Source organism: Drosophila ananassae, chromosome 2L (assembly GCF_017639315.1).
Source record: "Drosophila ananassae strain 14024-0371.13 chromosome 2L, ASM1763931v2, whole genome shotgun sequence".
Lineage (NCBI taxonomy): Eukaryota > Metazoa > Arthropoda > Insecta > Diptera > Drosophilidae > Drosophila > Drosophila ananassae.
In genome coordinates this window covers 26518469-26539388 of record NC_057927.1, presented here as the reverse complement: position 1 = coordinate 26539388, position 20920 = coordinate 26518469, and the positions used below count along the sequence as shown (strand labels likewise).

The window sequence follows — 20920 nt, the reverse complement described above, 5'->3', positions numbered from 1 at the left end:
AAAGCCAGCAATAATTCACAAATGTATAATTAAAATCCAAGATATTTATTTGAAATGCAATAGTCTAACCAATGACAAACCAAAACAGTGAGAATAAAACACAAGTGTTGTGCATAAGAAACATAAAACTTATAGCAGTTTCATGGTAATGGTCTTGGTCTCCAAGTAGTTGTCCAGACCGTCTTTGCCCAGTTCCCTGCCAATTCCAGAGTGCTTGTAGCCACCGAACGGAGTGGAGGGCAGAACGGCATCATAGCAGTTGATCCACACAGAGCCAGCATCCACATTGTTGGCGAATTTCAGGGCCTTGTTAATATCATTGGTAATGATGCCGGCGGCCAGGCCATATTTCACATTGTTAGCCCGATCGATCATCTCATCCAGGGTGCTGAACTTGAAAATGGACTGCACAGGGCCAAAGATCTAAAAGGAAACAGATACATAAATAAAGGAACAAAGTTTTTGGAAACCAGAACTCACCTCCTCTTGGGCAATGCGCATATCGTCCTTTACATCAGAGAAGACAGTTGGCTCTATAAAGAAGCCCACGTTGCCAATGCGCTTGCCACCAGTTTGCAATTTGGCCCCCTGCTTTTGGCCGCTTTCAATGTAGCCCAGGACCTTGGTCAGCATTTCCTCATCGATCTGGGGTCCTTGTTGCACATTAGCCTCGAAGGGATTGCCCACCTTGCGGGCCTTGGCCTTGGCAGCCGCCTTGGCCACAAACTCGTCGTAGATTTTCTCGTGCACGTAAGTGCGACTGCCGGCGCAGCAGCTCTGGCCGTGGTTGGAGAACAATGCCTCATGGGTGGTCTCCACGGCAAAGTCAACTGAAGGATATTAAAGATTAAGTAAAATCCATTTAAAATCTTAAATACCTACCATCAGCATCATCGAAGACTACCACTGGACTCTTGCCTCCCAACTCAAGGGAAACACGCTTGAGATTCGATGTGGCCGCCGCTTGCATGACAATCCTTCCAATGTCCACGGATCCGGTGAAAGCCACCTTGGCAATGTCGGGGTGCTCACTGATGGCTGCACCCGCAGTGGGTCCAAAGCCATTGACTACATTGATCACTCCGGCGGGGAAGCCAGCTTCCTTGGCCAGGGCGGCCATGTGCAGAGCCGTGAGAGGAGTCTGCTCCGCCGGCTTCATAATGATGGTGCAACCAACAGCCAGGGCGGGTCCCCACTTCCACGCCAGCATCAGGAGCGGGTAGTTCCAGGGAATGATCTGACCCACTACACCGATGGGCTCCTTGCGGGTCATCGAGGTGAAGCCACCGGCAGGGATGGTGTCACCAAAGAACTTGTCGGTCCAGCCGGCATAGTACTGCAGCGTAAGGATCGAGTAGGTAACATCGAAAAGGGCCTCTGGGTAGGGTTTGCCATTATCCTGGGTCTCCAGACTGGCCAGGAATTCCTTGTCGCGCTCCATCAGTCCGCAAAGCCTAGAAGAGGATGTTAGTCAAGGGATCGAAGTAAGGAATGTTTTCTGAAATCCTCACTTCATCATCAGACTTGTGCGTTGCAGAGGACTCAGTTTGCGCCAATCGGAGTTGCGGTGGAAGGCCTTCTTGGCGGCAACCACTGCCAGGTCAACATCAGCCTTGATAATAATTACAATTATAATTGAACTCAATTAATTTTAATCAATTATTCGGCTCACCTTATCTCCCTCGGCAACCTGGACAATCTCCTTCGAAGTGGCCGGGTTGAAAGTGGCAAAGGTCTTGCCCGAAACGGAGTCCACGAACTCATTGTTGATGAAGAGCTATAGAAAATAATGAATATTATAAATATAACAATATAATTAAAAAAGCATTACATGGCCACCTGACAATAATGCGGGTCACATTTCGGAAAACTATGTTCAAATCTAAACAAACTAAAAGAAAAATTTCCCTGACTTGATAGTAGTTTGTAGAATCTATGCAATTTTTGCATTATAATAGGCACTGTTAGTGGGTATTTGCAAACAAGTTAACACAGTTTTGATGGGCCCATTTCAATTTAAAGGCGGCACGCGAAACGTGTAAATAAAAATGTGTGTAATTCTGGTCACGATTTGAGAACAAAACGAAACATTTGACAACAAAATGAAATAACATAGTTAGTCTTGTTAGAAGTTATAATGGCATATTAATGGGTCATTGAGGGATAAGTAGTAAATGGCTTGTAATTTTTATCTTTCAAGATAAATAAGTCATTTAGAGTTAAGTAAATTGGATTAAATTATAAAAGTCACATTGATAAAGTGGATAAAGGAATCTAAAAGAAGCAATCAGAAGACATGTGATATACTTATTCATATTCCTTATTATACTAGTGTTCTACAAACAACATTAAAACCAATGGAAAAAGTTACTATATTCTAATATTTAGTTCAAGATACTAATTTTTCTTAACAATTTTCTTTTATTGCTATGATCTGACCATTTTGAAAGCTCGTTGAACTAATTGTACCAAAGTCTCATCCATATCAAACCCCTCTTATCAGCCTAGGAGACCTCATAATTATTATGGCTTTACTTTTTCGAATCTGTTCACTTCGAGTCAAACATCTGGTGATAACAGGCCAAGACACCCTGTTTAAATTCGAAAACACGTATAAGTATGTGTGTTTGTTAAATGTTTGCAAATTGCGACACAAACAAGTTTGAATTAGGCTGATTTTCATTTGGAATACCAATCAAGTAGAAGTATTATATGGATCTTAAAGACAGATGATAGGAAAGTGCACTTGGCAACATATGGTTACTTACTTTGGTGTACTTGGGCTTGGCGTTGGGATCGGCCATACTGCTGGATATATGTATAATTATTCTATATATTTATTATTCCAACGAGAGAAGAACCCGAGACCGTCTGGCTGCAAGTTGTCGCGAAACTGAAACTGCAAAGCCTGCCAGATGCCGCTTTTATAGGCTCTCTGATAAGTTGCTATCAGTGTTTTGTTTTTGGACCGCTGTTTATTACCTTTTTTGCTTTGCTTGTGGTCCGTACCTCTAAATTATCTTACATAAATGCCGGCCGGCTATGTACCAACCAAGTAAATATTTTTATATGCACCCTACAATTAAAATGGGGCTTCTGAGTTTCTAAAAACGTTTTGTTCAAAAGTCAAATATTATAGGTAGTTTTTATGTGAACCTCTTTTTATAATATTTTTCTTGCATTTAAGCAAAAATATCTTTTTTATATTAGGTATACAGCATCCATATGTGAATAAAGTGCAAAATATATTGGCAATTCCGTTTTGGTGCCTTATTTTAGCATCAAATACCTTATGTTTCGAATAAAGCTTTTAAAGAGGTTTGAGTCTTGACTTTCCGAAAATTTTGGTATAAGGTTTGTGTCTTGGGTATGTCTTATACTTTACAGGGTGACATTAATTAATGGATTTTTATTGTTATTTGCAATTTTCATTACTTTTCATTCTCATCTTCTCATTAATTTTCATTCTTAAGGTACCAAAATTTAGACATTTATTTAATATAAATAATAGCTGTTTTCTAGAAAGTCAAAATAACAAAATGCTTATTTACAATGCAAAATATTCTTATAGATACTGAAGGTTTCAAAAACTCGTCGTTTTAATCAACTGCCCACCATCATAGTTTTTGAGAGGAAAACTCTCGTATTGATAGGTGCGTTGAACCAGTCCATGATCCAGAAATTTCAGTTTGCTCAGCGACTGTGCAATGTAGTTACTGTGGGTATTATAAAATAAATTATAAATTTTATAAATAAAAGGTCTGTTTTAAATGAAACTCACCTGTAATATTGGTAGTCATAGCGAAGGTAACCGGAGAAGGGCTGCAGTTCTAGTCCATCGGGACAGATTGGGTTGCCGTGGAGACTCAAATACTGCAGATTGGGAAATAGCCGCTTGATCAGTCGTATCGTTGTTGGCAGGTCACTGAACTGGAATTGCAATATTCGCACTGATATCATTTTAAAATGCAAAAATTGTTTGTCACCTCATTTTTGTTAAGCATCAGGACTTCCAACTGAGGCAGAGGTCGTGTCAATGTCCTTAAATGCGCTTCGTGCATGCGATTACTGTCCAGGACCAAGTGACGCAATTGTTCGAACTCTGTTAGCCAGGTCAAGTCCTTTATACAGTTGTGGCTCAAGTCCAATAGCTCTATATGGCCAGAGTGTTTCTTAACTAGTTTCAGCGGTAACGTTTTTAAGTTGTTCTGCACCAAAATAAGCTAACGCGTGGCAAAATAGATACAAGTTGGAACTTATAATCTGGGTTAGATAAGTTTAATTTACTTTACCTGACTGTCATTGTCTTGAGGGGCTTGCATTTTCATTTATTTAACGGGAAGGTAAGTAAGGTTTTTTAAATACTGCACCGGCGATCTTCTCGGGACGCACTGAAGTAGATGACTTGTTTTTTCTTCAGTCTGTAGCCGAATGCTTTTGTTTTTGAGTTGTCGTTTTAAGTTTTTTTTTTCGTACCCTGTAAAGTAGGTTTCAGAAGGGGTATATACGTGAATAATAAATTTAGATTAAAATATAATTTATTAATAGGAATTTTAGATACAAGAAGTTTCAGTTCATGTTTTGAAAATATACATATCATTTTCAAGATAAAAGGAAAATAAAAAAGGGGAAATAAAATAAACAATCCTAAGACTTAATTTACCACTAAAATTTTTTTAAGAACTAATGACATTTTTAGATAGTATTTAAGAAAGGCTTCAATGAAAGAGACTTTATTTAGTAAATATATGTATTTTGTTGATTATAATGACTTCTATGGAATAAGCCATCATGATGGCTTATTAGATAAGATTTTTTAAAGGTAAATAACTTAAAGTTTTTAAAGAAGCTCTATTAATTTTACAAAATTAAATCTTTGCAAGAATTTCGATTAAAAATGATAAGTGAAAAATAATAAAATTTTGTATGTAATGAGTAATCATACTTCTAAAAAAAAATAAATAAAATTTAACCTACTCCACGATCTCTTTGTTTGTATTTAATTTTGTTTGGCTTCTGCTAAGCTTTTTTTTCCGTCTGACTTTTTCTTTTAACGCCTGAACTTATTCAAGGTGGAAGAAGAAGAAGAAAGACACGACTGATAAGCTATCAAGCAAACTGACATGTAGAGGGCGCCAGCTATCGACTATGATCGCACATTAAGTATACGCCAAGTGGTTTCTCGGCGCCAGCGTATTCATATGCGGCTCAAATTTTAGTAACGGCCATTTGAAGCCAAGTCCTTCGACTGGCTTTAACCTCTTGGTCAAGTGCAGTTGTGCGATGGCGGGCAGGGAGGTTCGATGGGAATCGTGTGATAAGTGCTCCGCAATGGCAAAGTGCTGGTAAATACATTTTTAATTGCCCGCTAGGCGGACTGGCAAACACAAATGACGGCCCACTGGCTAAAGAGCCCAAAATGAGCAAAACAACAAACAAGAAAAAGACCAAAGCGGCCTGACAAGCGAATTTGTTACTGGCCACAATGCGATTGACTGCAAATGGCTAACAAATAGCGAGCGGGGGTGGTGCGAGGGGGTGGCTGGGCAAACTAGTGCCAAACAAAAGGAGATGACAGCGTAAATAAACAAAGCGCAAGATACAAATTGCGGCTCACAGCATTTAGCCGGGCACTTAATTCAATGGAACCGAACCATACGCACTCAAAGATACACGCAGGGGCACACGTGTATCTGTGTATCTGCGAGATGCGCAGCGGTAAAAGCGATATCGGTGTGATTAGAGGGCTTCAGTTATCTGACAGCTGTCGGCAGACATTGCCAAGCCCTTAACCCTACGCTGCTCAGTGGAACGTCAGTGACAAAATGTTTGCCACTTGCCTTTGTTCGTTAACCATGTCATTATTATTATTTCGCCCTACCAGAGCTTACACTCTGCTTTTGTGGCCTGTAATGTTGTGTCTCTATATATAGGCCTTTGATTGCTGCTGCGTCTCAATAGGCATTATAATTCAATGTCAATATTTGGCCACATGTTCAACGCAATTGTTCCACGACTTCAGCTCAAGGTTGGGGAAATTACCAACAAAGAGGCTCGAGTCAAGGAATTTCTTAGCAATAAAACCCATTTTATTAGTAACTGTAATTAAATTGTATTTTTACCAGCCACTTTGATGACGAATTCGCAGCACTTACTTATTTGTATATATATTTTGAAAGGTTTGAACCCATCCCCAAAGTCCAATTTCTTTTTAGACCAAACCACCTATTAGCCTCATTAACATTGCCATAGAAACTTCCCCACGGCAACCACCCAACCACCCACAAACAACTAAGAGGTCGACTTCACTTGCTCCAGTTTTAATTACAAAAAACCCAAAACGAAGACTGTGTGGGCTGGGTAAAGGGACCTCGTTAATTCTGCTAAAATCGAATGACCTTGATGGGTGGTGCGAAAACCTACCAATCTGGCCGTGTTGTCTCTAATTAACGAGATAATCGCCGACGCCGATCGGTATAATCATCATCATTATACTCCTCCGGGGGCAAGCCATTAACTCAATTTGCTGAACGATTTGTCAACGCTATTCAAAAAGGTTGCCCAGAGGAAGCTGCCACATTCATTTCCCATTTGTCATAATATTTTTGGATGTGGGCTGAAGTATTTAAATCTATAACATATATCTGCGACCTTTTTTTCCGACCATGATTTGCATGTTTTGTCTTTTATTTTTGGAGTTTGCGGTAAAAGTAAAAATTCACTTACTTTGGAGTGTAATGAAATTAAAATGAATTCCAAGAATTCGTTTAATAATTTTATGTGGAAGTCAGATGGATAAGGCTTGGGTTAATTTGAGGTTTTCGAGAGGGGATGTGACTTGAGTGATTCAGGTGCCTGATTTTATTTGCGAGATTTTCTTAGGCGATGTGAAAAAATTTCGGATTACATAATAATAAAAGGCTCTAGACTATATTGGCTCAAAACTATATTTAAAACTTTTGTGGTATCTTTGTCCACTTAACCCACAAGGCTTGCTAGCTTCTCTCTTTCTAATTTTTTGACCTAGGCATTCTTCAGTCTTTAGAGTTCGGAATGCGCCTCTTTACCGCTATTGGCCAACTAATCGACTATTGGCTTCACGTCTCAATGGCAAAACCCCAAAGCTTCTGCCCCGTTTCTCGTGTTTTAACTTCTTTTTCACTGTTGCTGTGCGTCGTGGCACTTAAGTGCAACAAGTGGCAAGTGAAGTGCCGCATGCCCCCGACAACCTCGTCTATTTTTGGGCTGTTCCGATGGAAAAAACAAAGCCACAAGGGCACCCGGCCAAGACAGAGCCAATGCCACTAGGAGTTGGGTCGGGGATTGGGGAAGGAGATCGATGCGAATCGATGGATGAATTATGGCCGGTCAGTGCTACTGCACTGTTGACCTGGTTTTCACATAATTTCGAATCTTCGATGACACAATCTGCGGCATCTTCTTTTTTATTGCACGCTGTCTTTCTTTCTTTAGTTTTTCAGAGATGCAAAATAAAGAAAGTTATTCCCTTGGATCTTTACTTGGATGGATCTTTAAAAGAAAATATTAGTTATAAGGCATTAATAAATTAAGAATGTTAAAATTAATAATGTTTATAAGAAATTATTCTGAGTGATATATTATAAGGGTTTACCTTAATTCACAAAGCTTTAATTAAAGTACCTTAAATATACATATATTATATTTTGAAGTCTGATTTTAAATAGTTCCACAAAATTTCGTTGAGTGATCGATCCCTACTTTAATATTTTTAGACCGGAGACCCGAGCTCTTTTTTCTTCTGTCATCGGGTGACTCCTTGGCTTCTTCATCGGTGGCCAAGTGCACCAATTTCCAATTTCCAATCGAACCGATCGGTGACGTAAAGCAACCTTGTTGCCATTATGAACGCCCCCCAGCTTCTTGTTGTCGATCGCGTTGTTTTGGAGTTGTTGTGTCGTTGCTGCCGCGATGTTGTGGCATTGTAGGTACATGTACTTAACATTTCTCCACCTCTCTTGGGGCACTGCGTCGGCTGCAATTACGATTATTGTTTTTTGTGTGTGGACAGCAAGTGGACAAGTGTCTCGATTCGGTGCGTTGCCGGTTTATTTGCCTTTCAGTCTTTCCCTCGGTGTGTGCACCAAAATCCAATTAAAAAGACCCTCTTCTATTCACTTTATTTGGGTAGCTGCTGTTTTGTTTTATTATTTATTGTTTCGACTTTGCTTCATTTGTGTCGTTAAATGTTTGGCTTCAATTTGAAAATTGATTTTGATTTTGATTTTGATTTTGTTACGATTGTTTCGTAATTGTTGTCGTAGGTGTTGAAAGTATTCACTGTTCACCGACTGACATCGGCTTGACAGATCAGCAGCGGAGGGAGGGACATTATTTAATGAGTTGGCCTTGAGAAGCCCTTTATTTATGATTGTAATTGCTATTATTTAACTGATTGAAGGGTTTATTTATAGATTTATTTCTTAAGTTAATAATTAAGAACAGATGCATTGAATTTTCAATCCATTTAGTTTATTTTTTGATATAAGTACGTAATTAAGCATTATTGACTTTAATATTTTATTTAAAAATCGTTAGTTAAAGTACGTTTGTTATTCAAAACATAGCAATAGTAATAGTTATATTTTAAATATATTCTGAGTTTCAGCCAGATGAACAAAAGTATTTTATTTATTTTGTTTTTACTAAATATAGATTTTACTAAATATAGGTTATATAGATTTTTTTAAAAAGTTCAAAGTTCATAAATTTACATTAGAAATATATTCTGAATGTGGTATAAATCCAAATCCTGTGAAAAAATGGATTATCTCACGTCTGGATTTCCGGGGAATCACTTGACCCGGCTGGCAAGTTGGGGTTCAAACTGGGCTGAAATAAAACAAGTTCCTCGAGGCGTCACATGAATGAAGTTCATCAATGGGACTCGGTCGAGTGTGTAATCGTGGGTCACTTTCGATTTCGAGGCACCGGCTTAAGTACGCTCCAATTGTGAAAATAACACTTGGCGCACTCCAACGAAGGTTGCTGCTGCATCTCTCAGATACGAGACACAAGATACAAGCTATGAGATGCTCGCACAAGAGTGTTACACAAAACGTTTCAGAGCCCTGGGCGTTGATTCCGATCCCGTTCCGATTAAAACTTGCCCCCACCTGTGAACCGGGCTTAAATGTAAACTGTAACCCGTGGTCGATATGGATTTGCAGTTCCAGTTCGGCTGCTCTAATTTCTCGCTTGTGAACATCAAAAGACACACGTGTCGTCGGACTCCTCTCCGTGCGTATGGGCTTCTCCTCGGTTTTGGCCAAGTTCAACCGCCTCTCTGCGTATCTCTTTTGATGCTTAATTAAATTCATTTTTTCCGTTTACCTTTGGTAATGAGATTTTGAGCACTCGGCGTCGCATCGCACATCGGACATCGTCGAATCATATAAATTGGAGCCACAGTGAACGACTCAGCATCAGTCCAGCATTGAGCTTCCCCATCACAGCTCCTCCTTCATCGAGCCAAAGGATTACGGCCTTAGTTGAGCATAAAACAGAAAAGGGATTTCCGGTTTCCACAATTTCCTAAGGGAGCAATCGCCATGCGTGTCTCGTCGCTGTTCGTTGTTTGTGTCGCCTCCGTTCTGGTGGCCACCACTCTGGCCCGTCCGGAGCCACCATCCCCCTATGCCGCCTACCATGGATTACCACAGCAGCAGAGCCAGCGGGCTTTGCCACTAAACGGTGAGTTTGAATTGAGCTCAGAAGGATATGTTTCAAAATATCAGCCATTGATGATTTCAATAAATTTATTAACCTTCATTAAAAATATCAGTTAACCAATAGATTTCTTTCTGAAAACTAAATACATTTTTTAGATACATTTTAAAATTATCAATTATATTATGTAAAATTTCAATGCAATTTTTGGCACTTTTTTATGATGCCATTAAATTATTTATCAATTTGAATAACTATTCAATTTAATATTCCCAATAATTATTATAAAATATTGAGATTTCTTGCTGCCTTTTTAAATTAAAATATTTTACTTAATAAACTTATAAATAAAAAAGATTTTAAATTAATTGAATAATATTTTCTATCTTCCATCTGCAGCTCATCCCGTGGCCCCTCAGATCTACCAATCCCTGCCCCAGGAACAGTCCTTTGCCAACTTCGCGGCTCCCCAGCAGACCTACCTCCCCCCTCAGCCCCAGCTGCAGCAACAGCAGGATGTGATCGAGCCTGTGGCACCCACCGCCGCCGCCGCTGAGCCCCTGAATCCCTATGACGACAGCTACAACATGGCCCATCGCCTGTCGGGAGTCCAGCACGCCAGTGGCTACAACAACGCCCCCCAGGAGACCAAGGTACACAAGCACATCTACGTCCACGTGCCACCTAAGGATTTCGAGGAGGAGGACGCCATCCAGACCCGTGTCCACCACCAGCAGGGACCCAAGCAGAAGCACTACAAGATCGTCTTCATCAAGGCGCCATCTGCTCCTGCGATCCGTCCTCCAGTTGTGCCACCACCACCCCAGAACGAGGAGAAGACTCTGATCTATGTCCTCCACAAGAAGCCCGAGCAGGAGCAGGACATCGTCATCCCGACACCACCACCCACCAAGCCATCCAAGCCCGAGGTCTACTTCATCAAGTACAAGACCAAGAAGGAGGAGGCTCCCGTCTATGGTCCCCCGCCCGCCGAAATGGAGCCCCGCCAGGCTACCCACGAGGACTTCGCCCCACTGGCTGAGGTTGCTGATGTTCTGCCCCCTACGACTCTGGCTCCCGAACCGGAATTAGAGCAGCCCGCCGCCGTTCCTGTCCCCGCTGCCATCTATGGCCCACCCACTGCCGCGGCTTACACCGGAGAAGAGGTGCCCACCACCCTGTCCGCTCCTGCCAACCAGTACCTGCCCCCCGCTACCGCTCCGGCAGCCCTTGCCGCTGTCGAGGAGCCCGTGATGGCGCCCATTGTGGTGGAGGAGCAGCCAGAGCTCCAGCAGCAGCGCCAGGCCCACATCCCGGCCACCAGCTACGGTCCTCCCAACCGCTTCTTCCTTAAGAAGCTGAAGTGAGGCCCCGCAGTGAACTGCCTTAGCCAATTTCACAGTTTGTCGTAGTCTAATGTCCATTGGAGGCACTGCCTCCGACTCCCCCCCTTCCCAATTCACACATGCACACGTGCCACACACACCTTCCACATGCACATCACGTTGTTTGTTCGTTTGTAACACTTGTTAAACTTGTTTTATTAAAATTTTATAGATAATAAAAAAAAACGATTTTAAAAAAATATGGAGTGTTTTGGAAAATTTATTTTTATTTGGAAAATTAATTGTTCGTCTAATATTTATGCCTTGTTTTCCAACTACTTCCTTGCAAGCTCCACCAGAGGCCATAAATAAGCACAGATCTATAATTAGTTTTCCTTTAAACCTAATTACAATGGAAATAAATCTCCAAATTGTATTTATAAATTCCTACTTTCCTGCTAACACGGCTAATGGCCCGCTCCTGGTCCTAATGGAAACCAAAGAGCCAAATGAATTTCTCGTTTCAGTGATTTAATGACGGCTAATGCTGGCCCAATGATAATTGACCTTTTGGCCAAGACACGACCTTGGCGAATTTACAGCCTGCTTAATTGCGTTGCGTTTTGTTAATTTCTGTGGTCGGCCTACTGCTAATGCCTTTCCTCATTGCTTCTTGGCCAAAAATCATAACAATAGTATAACGATGGTGTAAGATTTTATGTAAAAGAGGCAACTGGTTGCCGGCAACATGTTGCCATGTGTTTCCCGCCAAAACAAACATTTGTGTTTTGTCCCTGCGCAGAGCCATGTGGCAACATGTTGGCCAGTTTGCCACAGGAGGCAGGAGTGCCGAGTGCCGGGTGGCTCGTGCCCGAGTTTCGTGGCCGGCTGATCAGTCAGTCAGTCGGTCGGGGATTTTCACAAAATTCAGCCGCACATTCAGTTCGCTTTCCGGGCTCATTCGAGTCGCAACGTTGGTGGGCGTGCTCCTTCACATTCACTCTTGAGTCTTGCTTCGCGGTTTCCAAAATGGTTTTAATAAACACATAAAAAACATTTAAAAATAAACCCATTCAAATTAATTTGGCGAGCGACGGGCACGCGAGGCAATAAACAGTGCACAAACACAAAAAACGAAGGAAATTAAGAGAGCAATATAAAACAATAAACAATTATTCAATCGACTGTGACTATTATAAAGTGGCCGGCAACGTTGCGTATACGCAATCCGTAGTCCGTAGAAGGAAGTGAGTGCGCGGGGGAGTGCATGGTGCAAAAAGTGAAAATATTCGCATTGTTTAAGTCTATTACAACTGGCATTGACATTGACATTGTCATTGTCCATTTGCGTTCTACGACGGAGCTCCCCAGTTGCATCTCGCCAGGTGAGCTGTAATCCGTTTTATTTACCCGCTAATCAGCTTGTCCTCCCCACTGGCATCTGGTCTGTTAATTCTTCCTATTAGCATTCACCTGCGCTTCACACATTGCCATCCATCGGGATGGCTTTTGGTTTCCAGACACATGACCAGACTTCATAGGGGCGCTCTTCTATTGACAATGAGCGTTTCAAAAATTTGCAAAATGACTGCCCGATGTGTCAAAAGTGATTTCCCAAAGGCCCCAAAGAGAAGGCTGTCACTTCAAATATCGCTTTGTGACCCGTTTCAAAATTATAATTAGAGTGAAAAGTTTTCAGCCAAGCTTGCTTATTATTCTGTGGGTTACGGGATTACTTGCATTTCATTTTAAATTAGCTCTAAATTGTGGTTTTGGTTAAAAAACTTGTTGAGCTTAAACTTTCTTTTTATCGGAAGAACTCATAGTTTCAAATTTCATTTTCATAAACCTAAAAAAAATATTGATAAGAATAGTTGAGGAGGCTTCAAAAAACCCAATAGATAGAGTAGCCTTTTATCTCAGATATTGAAGTTACTTTCATATCATATCATTACTTTCGTATCTTCATTATTTGTCTTCTCTGACTAAAAGCATTGATGATAAAAAAAGAAGAAAAACATACTAGCCAGTAATCAATTTGTGCTCGTATTACATTATTCTTATCCCCCGCCGGAAATATTATCAATCAGCAGTTTCTTGAAAAGCCGGAAAAGCAGCTTAGTTGCAATCGAATGGCATGAAAAATATTCATCATACGCAGCGTTGGCACAACTGTCGCCGTAAATATCTCCTGAAATGGACTGTAGCTGGCTTTATCCTCTAACTTGGCCAATAGCCATCCAGTTGCTTTGTGTTGGCAGCGGCGAACAGAGCGTGGTGTTGGTTAATTATAAATTATGCAGCACGCAACAGAAATTGAGCTCCTTTTTTATCCTGATGTGTGGGATGTTTTTTGTTGGATTTTCCTGAAGCTAAACCAGCACTTTCTCCTCAGCTTTAATTGCCTGGGTTCGACTGGGGAAAAGGCCCCTAATTTTTTGTTGTTTCTGGTTAGAGGCTTTACTGCGCTGGCACTCTTGGCCCAGTTTATGTGTCGTTTTAATGCCAAAGCGTGTCAGGAAGCTCACATCCATCGAGGGCGGAGATTTATTGCTTGCTTTGACTCGCTTTTATCTGCTTGCCGTCGCTCGGATGATGCCGATTTCTGTTTATTGATACAGACAATACACTTACCGCTCCCTGGCATTTGCATATGTTCCGGAGATAATCAGCGGGCTTTGCCAAAATCAATATTGGTGCAGCTAACACTTGGCCGATACTAAAATAAACTCACCTTACACCCATCATTTCCAGCCTCATGAAAAATCATAATAAATTCAGCGTCAGGCCTTCTCGAGCCTTTGGATCTCATCACATTTTTTCGCTTACTCCTCAATTTTTTTTTTGACAGCGCATTCGAAACTGACTTTACAATTGCCCGCCACCCACTTGTCACGCCCCTTTTATGTGTTTTTCCATTTTTTTTGTTCCATTGGAGATTGGAGAAAAAGTGAATTTATGAATTTAAATGGACTGGTTTATGCCAGAAAAGCTTAAAGGCAGCCATGTTTTTGTCATTTATTTCATGTTAGAATTACTGCCTGAAAAACCCAACAATCTCTATTTACTTTGGAGATTATTTATTCCCGGAATTTGTGACGAGTTTCTGGATTTTTAGTTTGATTATTTTCTGTCAACCTTTGACAATAACTTTCTGATGCGGAATATGACACGTTTTCCAATCAATCCACAGTCACACAGCTTGGATTGCTTTTCTGCTTTTAGTTTTGCGAGGGAAAAATTTTTAATGAATATTATGAAATCCTATATTAAAATAAAAATGAACTATGTTAGTTTGTTAGTACTGTGTAGTACTAACAGTGTGTACCTCTTTTATTCGAGGGAACTGAGTTTATTTATGATACACTTCTTCAAACATTAAAGTGGCTTAGAGGTCTTAGTGATTTCTTTTTACCAATTAGCACTGGCCATTGTTTATAAAACTTTTCAATTTATCAGAAATCGGTACTTGTTTTTGATAGAATGAATTGTTTTCCCTATTTTTGCATAAATATCTGAATGCCCGAATTAAAATTCCGGCGCTATTGAAAACTTTCATCAATAGCAACAGAGTCGGAGAAATTCGGGGTTCGGGGCTTGGGGCTCATGAACAAAAGCATTTTTTTGGCGGAGGTTTTAGACAGAAGTCGTCGGAGAATTCGCTTTGTTTTTTTTGGACATAACAAACTATATATGTACATACATATATTGTTTTTTAAACTTCTTGACGGTATGTTTTTCTTCACTTGAACTTGTTACTATTCGCTGTTCGTCAAAGCACTTAGAACGCTGCCAAGAACATGCCAGATAACCAGAGGAACGATATGACAGCAACAAATTCAATTTGTTTATACTTAAAATACACAAAAAGCACCAGACCAGGGCCAAACTTTTAACCAGTTGACTGACTGAAGATAAAGTAAAATCTTTAAAGTCCGTCGGTGTTTATAAAATTGGATTTTGGAGAATAGAGAGCAAGAGCGATGGGTGGGAATTAGGTTTGTGAGCTCATCTCGAAACGGCTTTGAAGATAATCCCAAAAACAATCTGCAAGATGCACTTGCATCCTTCAATATGATATTAAAAATTCTTTGTCATAAAGTATGCGCCTCAACCGGAGGGAGAGATAAAAAAGTTTGTTGTCTTTCCGAAGACTTTTTCATTGCATTTTTCGATTTATATGGAACACGGGATGCAGTGTTTCGGGGTTTGGCTACAGGCTGGTGTGAACTTTATGCAAATGATTCTGTAAATAGACGGAAAATAAATACCCTAGCACGACAGACGTTTCCCAAGCGATTTCGGGACGTTCAATATTTATTCGGAATATTTATTCAACGTATTAAAAATATTTCTCCGGGGCACTTTGTAACGGGCCCTGTTGAATTATCCAAATAAGCTCAAAATTTTCGCATAAGAGTCTTTGTCCGCCTAAAGTGATTCGCAGAATTCAAATTTCCTTTACATTTTTTTTTGGCATTGTTCTTCGGCAAAAAGGCGCAAAAGTGACTTGAAGTGTTCATGCATGTGGAAAGCCCAATCTGCTTGGAGCAACAATATATTTTTGTTCCTTGGACGGGGGCCTCTGAAATCCTTTGTCCACACGTGCCGAAGCAGCCGAAACGATAATAAAATGTAATCAAAAATTAATTCAACCAAATTTGGCATTTTATGTGTGAGTTTCGCAATGCGCAAAAACGGAGGTTGGGGGCCAGAAAGCCGGCTTTTCACTTGTCCTCTATGGCATGCTTTAATTTCCATGGAAGTTCAGCCAGCCCGAAAATAAAATTCCCATACGAGGTATCGTTGGCCTTTGACATTGGCCAGCTCTGTGAATTATTTCAGCTGTTGTTTAATAGAAATAGAGCGCCTTCATTATGTGAGACAACTGGACCGCTTAAATGGGCTCCAAGTCCTTCCTTTGTGCCTCCTAGATGCGAAAGTGCACTGGGGGAATATTTTAAGACTCTTTCTATGAGAACGATATGATATGAAAGCTAAAGGGATTTTGTTATAAGAATTTATAAACTAAGTAATGTTAAATAATCATTAATTCGATAGCATTTTCCTATAAATTCCTTATACCTCTAAAGTTAAAAATAGTTACTGGCATTTAAACTTAATCGCACTGTAACTGGGAACCTTTTAAGCCATTTTCCGCATAGAAGAAATGAAAACGAGTCTTTAATGGAGGTCAATTCCCCGAGATGTGACAATTGTTGACACTTTTTTAGTTGGCACACTTGGTAGCATTTAGCCTGCGCTTGCAGTCGAGTTCTCGTATCATTAGCCCTGACCCTAAGAGTTTTCCTTTTTTTCGTTTGAACCTTTAGGGCCATTTGGGAAACGACCCACTAAGGACATTGGGGAATGCGTGTTTGAAATTTTTTAGCCAACAGTCGGGCAAAGAGTTTCTTTTGAACACCAAACGGAATATTTATTGCTACCAAAGTAGACGAATGTTTGCGATATTTGCTCAACCCATGAGTCCAACCACAACACACGAGCTGTGTGAAAGGGATTCCCATTTCCATTCAGGCAGCAATCGGGGAAAATGGAGCAAAAAAACGAAAAAATGTTCACAACAATCCGTTAAACGAAATAGTAACAGTTTTGTGTTTTGATAAATTAACGTTCCTTTCGGGCTTAAAGGCTAAGAACTAAAAGCTTTAAGGACGCCTCGTCAGCTTTGGGTAAGTAAAGTGAATAATGAGCCCTAAGGCGACTGGCTGATGTGCCATATGTTCTACCTCATTTCCCGACACGTCTAAGCCCTTTGACCTTCACAAACAAAAGCATTGAATGCCCGGGGGGATTTCCCCGGTAGTATGTTAATTCGCTAGTTGTTGCAGAAACTCAAGCGGAAGCCCAAGCTCGAGCAAGTGATGAAAATATGGTAATCAGTTGACAGGAAAGTGTGAACCGGAGCATTCCATACTAATAGATTTTCTTATTGTATAAAAATCCTTTATGGTTTTGGGTCGAACCTGGTTAAAATATCTTTTGTTTGTTGGGGAAAATATTAGTCATTGTATTTGTTACACTCGAAACTATAGTTGTTAGCTCGTTGAGATAAAAACTTATCTCTCTGCAATTATTCTAATGGAGTTGCTTTATAAAAGAAACTGGAGCAGTTTAGTTGCAAATTCAGTAAAAAATGAAACTTCAGCGCGCTTGGATATTTTGCCATGGTGAGCCAGGATATGACCAAGGAAGAAAGCAACCAGTGACTAATTATTTCTAACCCGCTGTAGTGGTTTTTATTTCCCTGGTATCCCTATCCTTGACGGAAGTCATCAGAGATTCTAAAACGTGCCAGGAGGGCTTCCTGGAAGCTGATCCCGAGGACTGTGGCAGCTATTTCCAGTGTTTGAATGAGGAAAATTTACACTTGACTTGTCCCGAAGGCACATATTTCGAGGATAAAAATCAAGTTTGTGTGGTGGATGAGCTGAAAATTTGTCCCGAAAATGCGCCAAGAAGTTGCATAGAGGGTCTGGTGGAGCAGGATCCGGATAACTGCGCCGGATACCTCGAGTGTGTGAATGGAGTGATTGTGAAAGAAAAGTGTCCCAGTGGCAGTTACTTTAATACCGTCCTATCGCTCTGTGTGATGGATGAAAATGGTGTTTGTGCCAATGCCACGAGTCAGTGTACCGATGGCGCAATATCCGCCGATCCCGACGACTGTGCCGGTTATTTGAATTGTGTGAGTGGTAGACCCGAGTCCAAAAAGTGCCCCAGTGGCAGCTACTTCGAACCCGTTTATAAGACCTGCATCATAGACAGCAATGGGGTCTGCGTGCAGCCGCCGGCCATCTGCACCGAGGGGGAAATAAAACTTGACCCCAATAACTGTGCAGGATACTTGAAGTGCGTGGATGGAGAACAAATTGAGGAGCTCTGTCCCAGTGGCTCCTACTTCGATGTGAAACTGCTATCTTGTTTGGTGGACACTGAGGGTGTCTGTCTCATAAGAAGTTTCAAAAACCTTTGTGCCAATTGAGATGCCAATTTGGGAGTGTGAGGTGAGGAAAGAATCTCAAGAATGAAAAGGCAAAAGTGAAATTGTCGATCACCAGGGAAGACAAGCGATTGGACATGAATAATAAATAAACTCGCACGATTAGCTACCAGTCATAAAATTCACTTAATGGGAAGTTGCCATTTGGTTACTGGAACTTTTGGCAAAGTTCTTTATGGAGGCCATTGAAAGGCAGCAGTGACTGGTGATAATGCGATAAGGAAAGTTTTGTGTACTCGCCACCAGTATAATCTGTCTTGGGACTAATCGAAACCATCTGGAACTGATTAGACAATAATTTAATGAGGATGTTGATTCGTCGGATGTGAGTCACTCGATTCAGGGCCTTGGCTTGGCAGAAGAACATCAAAGACCCAGGTCGGTAATTAAAAGCAAGGGGTTCCCATATCCCGCCCCTTTCATGCTCTTCAGTTTTATTGGAAATGCGATATTGGTTGGGACTTTATTGCTAACTTTTCCGCGCTCAGTCAGCTACGGAATGTTTTTGGTTATTGATTTACTTCTCCACTTTAACGTTGACCAGAAACACGTTCAAAATGAAAATGTTTTTGGAACTGCTAGGTGGCTTTTTGTCGTCATCAGGCGGCGAGATGGTCGTAATGGTGGTGGGCTCCTCAGTGGTTGTGGGGACGGTTGGAGGCTCCACGGGGATGGGGGTGGTGGTGGGCTCCTCAGTGGTTGTGGTGACAGTTGGAGTCACTGGAGCGATGGTGGTCGTGGTGGGCTCCTCAGTGGTTGTGGTGACAGTTGGAGTCGCTGGTACGATGGTGGTGGTGGTGGGCTCCTCAGTGGTTGTAGTGACAGTTGGAGTCTCTGGTACGATGGTGGTGGTGGTGGGCTCCTCAGTGGTGGTAGTGACGGTTGGAGTCTCTGGAATGATGGTTGAGGTGGTAGGGACCTCTTCTGGTTCTTCGGTAGTCGAGTCATCGCCATTTTCTCCGGGAGTCTCTGTAGTCTCATCATCTCCGGCATCGGTGGTCTCTTCTCCAGGGACAACAGTTGTCTCATCATCTTCTGGGGCAGCTGTGGTTTCCTCACCACCAGGTGCAGCAGTAGTTTCCTCTCCTCCGGGAGCAGCAGTAGTTTCCTCACCGCCTGGAGCAGCAGTAGTCTCCTCTCCTCCAGGAGCAGCAGTGGTTTCCTGTCCTCCAGGAGCAGCAGTAGTTTCCTCTTCGCTTCGAGTTGTAGTGATTTCCGGGGCAGAAGTAGTCTCAGTGGCCTTCTCACCGAACCCAAACGGCGATTCCTTATTTACCGGAACGTAGAAGATGCCCTCGGCCATAAAGGCATTCACAAAGGCTCCCATCTGAACTGTGCTGAACTGATCTCCGCAAGAGTTCTTGTTGGCCTGCTGGTAGGTCTCGCACCTCTTCGAGGGGAAGTTGTTCCACAGAAGGGCCTCCGAATAGTACATAACTGCTCGGGTGTGCGAGCAACTGCCGGTGATATCGAAGCCACATCCAGGCTGGGACTTGCCGCCGTTCATGTAGAAGTCAGCTTGTCCGATGGTCTTGGTAAAGCCCAAGGTACCGCCATTGGTATGGATGACCTCCACGTACTGGGCATCACCACTGGCCAGACGTTTCTCGGTGTTCGAGTAGCTGACCAGCGGGGAGGCGGGATCCAAGCCCACCACCTTGCCGACCTTTCCGCTTGCCACATTCTTGGCCGTGAAGCCAGCCACATGGGCGCCTAGGCTGAAGCCCACCACCTCCAAGTTGCCCAGGTTCATGCTTTTGTTTTCGACAAGGAAGTCTACAAGGGCGGCAATTTTCTTGCCAGCTCCCGGAGCTCCGGCTACTGAAGAGGCGTACTCCAAGGATCTGCCACGGGCCCAGTCCACGGCAATCATGTTGTAGTCTCCGAACTGGAACCAGGCGTTGGCTATTCTGGTGTTAACTCCATCCTTGTAGTTGGCGTTCCAGCCATGAATGGTGATCCTGTGAAGGAAATTCAACTATTGATTTATTGTTGAATTTATTTTGAAGGTGAGGTTACCTGGTAGGATTCTCGGGGTTGAAGTTAGAAGAATCAATGGAGGCTTGAGTGGCTTTAATCTCCTGCCCTACGGAGGGGTTTGTCCGGGTGTACAAGTAGAATTTCACAGTGTTGGTCGACAAACGACCTTCCAATTGGTTCTCATAAGAAGCCAACTCGCGCTCTCCTTCCGACTTGGTGACCCATCTTAGACCGCCAGTCACTTGGGGCACATACCAGCCATTGAGGCCATGGACTCGCAGCGAAATGTCATTGACTGGCCAGGCACTAGCTAGAATAATTAGGAGATTTCCATGTTATGTCGTTTGAAAAGTCCGAGCTTAAGGGCAAAGTACCAGCTATCACGCAGCCCAAAACTAGGAAGCACAATCTCATCGTGAGACTTTTATTGGAATGGTTTATAAAACGCACCTGTAGCTGTTATTTATACCTTTCTTTCTTGAATGGAAATTAAAACCTGCGCAACTACACCGAGTGATTAGATCATTTCTAATCAGTTAGATTTAGATCCATTGGCAAAAGCTCTACACATGTTCCTATCAAGCCCAATTTATTTTCCAGGAAATTTTTCTCTTATATTGAATGATTATGGAATTTTGCCAAAACAGCTTAATACAATTACATTTGAAGAGTCTTTATAAATAGAATAGTTTAACTTTGGAACTAAAAGGCCCAACCTACAGAGCTAATAAAAATAAAATAATATATTTTAAAAGAATAAATTACTTATAATACAGAGGTGCGGATTAATTAGGACCTATATTTATAAGAAGTAGCTTTGAAAACAACTATCTAGAATGCTTAAAAAAATGTATAAGATATACGAAATAATACTCTACTTTTT

At 41.7% G+C, this 20920-nt stretch overlaps 6 protein-coding genes across 8 annotated transcripts in view; 3 read left to right on the top strand and 3 right to left on the bottom strand.

Annotated features, from left to right (window-relative positions):
* Positions 1-24: 24 nt before the first annotated feature.
* LOC6505615 (aldehyde dehydrogenase X, mitochondrial) lies at positions 25-2921 on the bottom strand. Of its 2 annotated transcripts, none has more exons than XM_001964558.4 (6): positions 2769-2921; positions 1673-1777; positions 1512-1612; positions 883-1454; positions 481-830; positions 25-423 (listed from the first exon to the last, which is right to left on the bottom strand). In XM_001964558.4, the coding sequence occupies exons 1-6, from the start codon at positions 2802-2804 to the stop codon at positions 130-132; spliced, it is 1458 nt and encodes a 485-aa protein (XP_001964594.1). In that variant the 5' UTR covers positions 2805-2921; the 3' UTR covers positions 25-129. The 2 variants fall into 2 exon arrangements, with proteins under 2 accessions (XP_001964594.1, XP_014760728.1); XM_014905242.3 differs by lacking the exon at positions 2769-2921 and adding an exon at positions 1840-1965.
* Positions 2922-3468: 547 nt separating this feature from the next.
* Positions 3469-4451, bottom strand: LOC6505614 (leucine-rich melanocyte differentiation-associated protein). The gene is made up of 4 exons (XM_001964559.4): positions 4293-4451; positions 3987-4223; positions 3782-3930; positions 3469-3716 (listed from the first exon to the last, which is right to left on the bottom strand). The coding sequence occupies exons 1-4, from the start codon at positions 4326-4328 to the stop codon at positions 3584-3586; spliced, it is 555 nt and encodes a 184-aa protein (XP_001964595.1). The 5' UTR covers positions 4329-4451; the 3' UTR covers positions 3469-3583.
* Positions 4452-9433: 4982 nt separating this feature from the next.
* LOC6505908 (extensin) lies at positions 9434-11271 on the top strand. The gene is made up of 2 exons (XM_001964560.4): positions 9434-9732; positions 10108-11271. Exons 1-2 carry the CDS (start codon positions 9591-9593, stop codon positions 11073-11075), a joined length of 1110 nt encoding a protein of 369 aa, XP_001964596.1. The 5' UTR covers positions 9434-9590; the 3' UTR covers positions 11076-11271.
* Positions 11272-11913: 642 nt separating this feature from the next.
* The window catches only part of LOC6505912 (RYamide receptor), a 57240-nt gene continuing 48233 nt past the window's right edge, over positions 11914-20920 (top strand). Inside the window, exon 1 of one of the 2 annotated variants that reach the window (XM_032449591.1) lies at positions 11914-12418. The gene's annotated coding sequence lies outside the window, so the exon portion shown is untranslated. The remainder of the gene's footprint in view (positions 12419-20920) is intronic. The other variant, XM_014905351.3, reaches the window with a different exon arrangement.
* Positions 17160-18162, top strand: LOC6505909 (tenascin). The gene is made up of 2 exons (XM_001964561.4): positions 17160-17224; positions 17288-18162. Exons 1-2 carry the CDS (start codon positions 17191-17193, stop codon positions 18037-18039), a joined length of 786 nt encoding a protein of 261 aa, XP_001964597.1. The 5' UTR covers positions 17160-17190; the 3' UTR covers positions 18040-18162.
* LOC6505613 (vitellogenin-1) lies at positions 18437-20504 on the bottom strand. Its single transcript, XM_032449590.2, has 3 exons — positions 20412-20504; positions 20077-20347; positions 18437-20018 (listed from the first exon to the last, which is right to left on the bottom strand). Exons 1-3 carry the CDS (start codon positions 20449-20451, stop codon positions 18575-18577), a joined length of 1755 nt encoding a protein of 584 aa, XP_032305481.1. The 5' UTR covers positions 20452-20504; the 3' UTR covers positions 18437-18574.

Bases quoted from the DNA above. Each gene is read 5' to 3' on its own strand.
- LOC6505615 (XM_014905242.3), bottom strand. From the start codon at position 1,950: ATGCAAAAATTGCATAGATTCTACAAACTACTATCAAGTCAGGGAAAT. The intron at 1,455-1,511 runs GTGAGGATTTCA...ATCCTCTTCTAG, and splicing joins CGCACAAGTCTGATGATGAA to GCTTTGCGGACTGATGGAGC. The intron at 424-480 runs GTGAGTTCTGGT...GTTTCCTTTTAG, and splicing joins TGCGCATTGCCCAAGAGGAG to ATCTTTGGCCCTGTGCAGTC.
- LOC6505614 (XM_001964559.4), bottom strand. From the start codon at position 4,328: ATGAAAATGCAAGCCCCTCAAGACAATGACAGTCAG. The intron at 3,931-3,986 runs GTGACAAACAAT...TTGCAATTCCAG, and splicing joins TGATGCTTAACAAAAATGAG to TTCAGTGACCTGCCAACAAC. The intron at 3,717-3,781 runs GTGAGTTTCATT...TAATACCCACAG, and splicing joins TATGACTACCAATATTACAG to TAACTACATTGCACAGTCGC.
- LOC6505908 (XM_001964560.4), top strand. From the start codon at position 9,591: ATGCGTGTCTCGTCGCTGTTCGTTGTTTGTGTCGCCTCCGTTCTGGTG. The intron at 9,733-10,107 runs GTGAGTTTGAAT...TTCCATCTGCAG, and splicing joins GCGGGCTTTGCCACTAAACG to CTCATCCCGTGGCCCCTCAG.
- LOC6505909 (XM_001964561.4), top strand. From the start codon at position 17,191: ATGAAACTTCAGCGCGCTTGGATATTTTGCCATG. The intron at 17,225-17,287 runs GTGAGCCAGGAT...AACCCGCTGTAG, and splicing joins CGCTTGGATATTTTGCCATG to TGGTTTTTATTTCCCTGGTA.
- LOC6505613 (XM_032449590.2), bottom strand. From the start codon at position 20,451: ATGAGATTGTGCTTCCTAGTTTTGGGCTGCGTGATAGCTG. The intron at 20,348-20,411 runs GTACTTTGCCCT...TAATTATTCTAG, and splicing joins TTTGGGCTGCGTGATAGCTG to CTAGTGCCTGGCCAGTCAAT. The intron at 20,019-20,076 runs GTAACCTCACCT...TTTCCTTCACAG, and splicing joins AACCCCGAGAATCCTACCAG to GATCACCATTCATGGCTGGA.